Source organism: Simochromis diagramma, unplaced genomic scaffold, assembly GCF_900408965.1.
Source record: "Simochromis diagramma unplaced genomic scaffold, fSimDia1.1 OVJJ01000321.1, whole genome shotgun sequence".
In the NCBI taxonomy this organism is placed as follows: Eukaryota; Metazoa; Chordata; class Actinopteri; order Cichliformes; family Cichlidae; genus Simochromis; species Simochromis diagramma.
In genome coordinates, this window is record NW_024386772.1 from 16,344,664 (window position 1) to 16,350,921 (window position 6,258).

General features: G+C 36.2%; 2 protein-coding genes across 2 annotated transcripts; both read left to right on the forward strand.

Annotated features, from left to right (window-relative positions):
* The first annotated feature begins 2,734 nt into the window (after positions 1 to 2,734).
* LOC120747182 (interferon-induced protein 44-like) lies at positions 2,735 to 4,129 on the forward strand. The gene is made up of 3 exons (XM_040052863.1): positions 2,735 to 3,114; positions 3,504 to 3,650; positions 3,938 to 4,129. Exons 1-3 carry the CDS (start codon positions 3,061 to 3,063, stop codon positions 4,112 to 4,114), a joined length of 378 nt encoding a protein of 125 aa, XP_039908797.1. The 5' UTR covers positions 2,735 to 3,060; the 3' UTR covers positions 4,115 to 4,129.
* A 64-nt stretch (positions 4,130 to 4,193) lies between these two features.
* LOC120747198 (interferon-induced protein 44-like) lies at positions 4,194 to 4,988 on the forward strand. The gene is made up of 2 exons (XM_040052900.1): positions 4,194 to 4,311; positions 4,435 to 4,988. Exons 1-2 carry the CDS (start codon positions 4,222 to 4,224, stop codon positions 4,594 to 4,596), a joined length of 252 nt encoding a protein of 83 aa, XP_039908834.1. The 5' UTR covers positions 4,194 to 4,221; the 3' UTR covers positions 4,597 to 4,988.
* The last annotated feature ends 1,270 nt before the right edge of the window (positions 4,989 to 6,258 follow it).

A 6,258-nucleotide genomic window follows, 5' to 3' on the forward strand; every position in this document is an offset into this window, starting at 1 on the left:
CAGCTACATAAATGGCTCTAAGTGCATTCATGTGTTGAATAAAAAAGATTACATGTTAATGTTTTGTCAGTACCCTTATTTCATTGTGTTACATTTCACCCCAGGATATGTTACAACTAACCCAGGCTATGGGCTTAATTGTAACATTTCACTCTTTGTGTTTGAGACCATACCATGCAATGAGTAATTGTGCTGCACAGAAAATAGCTGCACTATTTAATAGCAGAGACATGTAAATACTTTGCATCACATTTTGAATCCACTACCTTGAAAGAGCTCCAATTTACAGACAGAAATGTCAAAAATGTTACAACTATCCCCTAATTGCTTAAAGGAGCTTGCTTCTTCAACATCTTTAAGAGTTCTAAACAAATGTCTGTCCTCCTCCAGAAAATCTAATGTACGCAAACGCGCGTTGTAACTTCTTATCTGGTGTGCCTCTTTTATTTGAGAGTGAATGCGCACCTGCGGACCATTTATGTGCACATGTCAGCAGTCCTGTGCTCTGTGCACTAACATATTGTCCTCCGAAGTTTAAGAAGGACTTTATCAAAGAATTGTCTGATTTTATGGCCAAAATTTTTCAGAAGCCTGACAGTCTTTTGTGATTTTAATATTTATGTCTGGTATGAGTCTAAACCTCTGGTCAAGTACTTCTAAATGTTATAGACTGTGTTAACCTGACCCAGTGGGTCACTGGCTCCACTCATGAAAAATAACACAAACTGGACTTGGTGCGATCTCGGGGGTTTGATGCGTGCATCACAGAAATATCTGACTTATGCGATTTCTCTGATCATTTTCCTGAGCTGTTCACTTTAATATTGCAGTGCGTTGTGGAAAAGCTTACCGTATTACTGAATGGAGTGTGCAGTTGTTGTGAACTCATGTTGTTCCATGATTTATGTAATTACACTGTGATGTTGTTGTTTATTTCTTTATTGTTTTCTTTAACTTTTATCAGTGTCTGTTTACAGTTTCACAACAAAGTCCTGGAAACTATCTCAACCGATGCTCCTGTCTCAGATATTTTTAGCTTGCTGTTTAGGCCATGTGTTCTTTATAGCACATGGCCGAGCAGTAGATTTCTGTCATGAGTTCATGTGAATTTAAGTTTATTTTGTCTGTAAAAATGGTTAAAAATATATTTAAATAAGATGTTAAAAACATTTAACAAGGTAATATTGCTTAAAAATGTATATATATAATGTGTGACCATAAAATAAAGTTTTGGTTATAGATGGTTTGTGATCTTCATATAAACTTTATTTAATGGAGCGTGTAACGGTCACTTGAGAGCATGGCCGGGGGTATTGTGGGTCAGAAAAGCATGGATACACCAAACAGACATGCAGCCATAAAATAACCTCATTCTGCATGTTTACATGTGCAACTCCAAGAGTTGCACATGTTAATGGTCCTTGTTCATATTTTGTTTAATATTTATACAACTTTATGAGGTCAAAGAGATCCATTTTCAGTGACTTCATCTGACTTTATCATGTTGGTGTTTATTGATTTATACTAGCATGAGAGGCTTTGAAAGGACTGAGAGATTTCTGTTTTAAACTTTTACATTTTATTTTTGTTTAGTTTTTGTGTCTGAAGGAGGGAAAGATTAAAATAAATCTTCAATGACATCAGTATGATGCATGGCCATTGCTTCATCGGCTCGTTGTAAATTTCTTGCTGAACTTGGGATCATTGTCGTGTTTCATGATTCAAGCCGCACAAGCTTTAGCTGTTGGGTTGCTACCCCCAAGTGCACTGTGGAGGTATTACAGGTGGGAGGCCCATCTCAGCATAAAAAAAGACTTTCAGCATATTTTCTGTGGTCTAATTACAGGATACATTTACATCTATACATGTTATGGGTCTTAAAATTAACTAAGAATCTTTGTTTAAAATATCTCCACAGGAGGAGATGATTGGCTTATTCTGAAAGAAAATCATGTACAGTGTAGACGGTGCTGTGCTCGCCAGTCAGAAGACAAAACAAGACTTGTAAAAATGAAAGTATGTGAACGTATTTCCCATATTTGTAGCTTGCAACACGGTGGCAGTCATTAGTTCCACTTCATGGTCTCAAAAGTTGTCGTTCCTATTTAGTTCGACAGGCACATACAACAGGAAAACTTTAATTAGGTACAAGTTTTCAAGGTAAGGATTATTTTTTATTTTATCAACAAAATGCTTCAACTAAAAGTAAAACTAAAGTGTGCATTCTTCTGCATTCATAAATGCAATCAAGGATGGATGATCATTGTGACACTATGGGAATATTTTTAGCATGCTAAAACTGTATTACAAACATAATAAATTTAATATATTTTTTCAAAAACACATTTTCCTGTTATTTAATTTTTTAATCAATAAAAATACATTAGTGAATTGTATTTCCCCAGTTTGATTAATATAGCAATGAAAGCATTGGTACTTTCATTGGTCTAATAGATTTTGGGCAAAGAGTGTTATGTTCTAAATGTTTTAATGCATATGTATGGATGTACTATTGTGCTTTTTTTTAGCAATGGGAGGACAAAAGTCTCGACCTGTAAACACTCCAACGAGTAAGATAAAACATAACACAATAAAGTCAAACAGATCAGAAAAAATTACATATTTTTAAGAAATGCTTTCTTAAAAAATATTTTCTGTTTTCTTTGTCAACTCTGTGCAATTTTTCAGCTTTAAGTGAAGAATGGAGGAAAATACAGTGGAAGTGAGTGTTTGATCCTTAATGGGCTTTTTGTTGCCACGTAAACGTTGTAAATTAATTACTTGCAAAAATCTGTTGCTGTCAGCTGAATTTCCCATCCTCATTGGTGTTCATAGCATAGTCTCACCACTGTATCTGCACCACTATCAGTTTCACTTTCTTGACTTTAACTTCATAAATATTCTTCTTTGAACAGTGGCAAAACCAATGATCTCCCAAGCATAAATAATTACCAGCCTCATAACTCTGAGCTCCAGCACCTCAGAATTCTTCTTCATGGACCCGTTGGTGCCGGCAAGTCCAGCTTCATCAACTCAGTTGATGCTCTTTTACAAGGCAGAATGGCCGCAAATGCTTTGGCAGATGGAATTTCTGGAAAGAGCTTCACTAAAACAGTATGTTTTAATTCTAGTATGGTTTAGTCAAGCTCATGTATTTTGTGCAATTTATTAAACAAAAGTCATGCAATTTGTAACAAAACTAGGGGACTGAAACTAAACGGCTATAAAGCTGCACGTAGAACCAAGGTCTCTTGTTTTTCCACTAGAGCACAGTAAAGATTAGCACTTAGAGGTCTTAGGATGTGGTCTGCTCTTGCGTGACAGATGGGGGGGGGGGTATTTTTTGCTTCTTGAATCTTTGTCTGAAGGTTAGTTTCACTTTACTTTTCTCCGTAGTTGTTCTCACAGATATCAGCCTTATACTAAACCAGAAACCAGCTTTGTAGTCTTCAGTGATTAGGTAACCCTGTTATCCTGAATCGTTAAAACCTTCTGTTTTACAGTATGAAACTTTCAAAATCCAAAAAGGAGGACCAGGAACTTTTTATCCTTTTGCCTTCACTGACATCATGGGCCTTGAGAAGGACACAGGAGTTAAGGTGGAAGACATCATACTGGCCATGAAGGGGCATGTGAAGGATGGTTACAAGGTATCATGAAGTTTAAGGCATTTTTTGCAGACACTATTGAATGGTGTATACAATGACACGATTTAATTATGCCTTTAAATAACACATACGGTGTATTTAAAAGTTAGATTTAAAAATCAGAGGAGGAGATACATTTGTTCCAACGGGGATCAAAGTCTGGCAGAGGCATGGACATGTAAACCAGGAGGGGGCAATCCCTCGTTACCCTTGGGAGAAATTACACTGTGCATGTATATACATGTGAAACATTTTTATATACTTGTTTAACTGATTTGATTGTTTTCCAGGTCAGTCCTGAATCTTCATTATCCGAACATGATCATAAGTACAACAAGGAGCCCACTCTAAATGACAAAGTTCATGTTTTAGTGTCTGTGATCGATGCCAACAAAGCAATACTCATGAGTGATGATATAATAAAAACAGATGAGGACTGTCAGACTTGCAGCCAGGGACATGAGTAAGAGCCAAGTGTGGTTATAGGATAAACCCAAAATGAATTAAATAAGCTGACAAACATCACCAACTCTGATATTCTTCAATATTCTGTGTATTGACAGGAATTCCCCAAATGGCAATTCTCACCAAAATTGATGAAGCCTGTCCAGAAGTCAAAAAAAATATACGAAATGTGTATAAGAGCACCTGGTTGAAGAAACAGGTACTTTTCTAGTGGTAAATTTTTTACAACGTTTTAAATTTTCAGTATTTATAAGTATAAGTTTAATTCACGTAAATTTTAAGTAAAATAAATGCTAACAAAGGTTAAACTGTTAAAATTTAGATGGAGACAGTGAGTGTGTCACTGGGTATTCCACTGGACTGCATCTTTCCTGTCAAGAACTACCACTCTGAGATCCAAACAGATGATGACGTCGACACACTGATACTGGCTGCTCTGAAGCAGATGATCAACTTTGGAGAGGACTACGTCAACAAACTGTAGACCTGCTGAACCTTGTTTATTGTTGTGTTAAAATGACTTTTGGGTCTGAACAAGGATGTCAGAGTAATTCTTTGCATGCTGATTTTCATTTCCTTGGCTAAAGCATTTACCTTTAGACTAGAAACTCTTCTGGCCTTTGTTTTGCTTGCATGACAAAGTTTCTGTGTTTGCTTTGTAGACTTGGCTTTCAGTTTTTGTGTTTTGCTCTTGTATCTATCAACCTTTGAACAGACATCTAATTGTGTTAGAAAACTATACTGCTTTCAAATTATACTTCTTGTAGTTTTTAGTAGAGCGTGAACCTTTGAACAATATAGTCCAGTGGCCCTGTTCACATAAAAATCACAATACACAGCAGAAATGATTAAATTTGTTAATTTTTTATTTTGCTTCTTTTTCTTGAAATTTTTTAAACAATTTGTGATACGGGCAGAGATTGGCAGTAACGCGTTACTGTAATCTGATTACTTTTTTCAAGTAACGAGTAAAGTAAGGGATTACTATTGCAAAATCGGTAATTAGATTACCACTTTCCCGTAGGAACGCTGCGTTACTGCGTTACTAAAACCGTGATTTTTTTGCGAGAATGTCTCATGACAGTGACGTAAGCGAGTGCGCCGTTGGTGACAACAGCTGTGTGCAGATCAACAATGGATCATATATCGATTGTGGGAGAGAGTATGAGCGTGCAGCATTTAAAGCGTGGAAGTACTGACCTTATTTTGAGTTTGATTCCATAAAAAGTGACAAAAACATTAGCGTCCGTTGTGCGTAGGAAGAAAACTTTTTACAGCGAAAAAAAACCCTAAACTTCCGAGCAAGCACCGAGTGCGCAACGACGTAATGGGAAATTCACAGAGAAAGTCGCAGATTCTTCAACTGACCGCTGCGGCACACCTGCACCAGGGTAAACCTCCGCCTACCGCAGTCCTGCTTTACAGGTGAAAATAGAGCAATAGGACTGCTGAGTCTTTGACTTTATTTATTTTCTGCTGTGTTTTACTTGCATCTATTTGAAAGAGTGAGTGTAAACACAAAAAAATATTTTATTTTATGTGCTGGAATGTGCAGAAAATAGGTTTAAATGTTAAACTAATTTATTCAAGTCAGAGAATGGTGCATATAATTAAATTTTTGCTTGATGCATAAAGTTAAAAGATTAAAACTGATAAAACAAGTTTAAAAAAAAGAGACTTTTCCATTTGATTACATTTTGTATGATGGATTATGTAGAAAAAGTAGAATTGGGCTGAAAGAGCTATCGCTTTATCACCTCTTCAGGTTGTAAATCGTGTTTTTAAAAAGTAACTAAGTAACTAAGTAATTAATTACTTTTGAAAATAAGTAATCAGTAAAGTAACGGGATTACTTTTTTGGGGAAGTAATCAGTAATTAGTTACTGATTACTTTTTTCAAGTAACTTGACCAACACTGGATACGGGGTTGACTGGAACTCGGCTACATGTGAGAGAGGTGGAGCACTGTCACATATTTACCAGTAAACAACAATAATAGTACTTATACTACAGTCAAGCACAGACACAAATCCCTATCCTAACGATGATTTACAAACTTTGAGCAGAAAGATGAAAACACAGAGAGACAGTTATCGTCACTGCGATTCTACTGTGGAGACATGGTTGACAGGTGGCATTTTGAGGG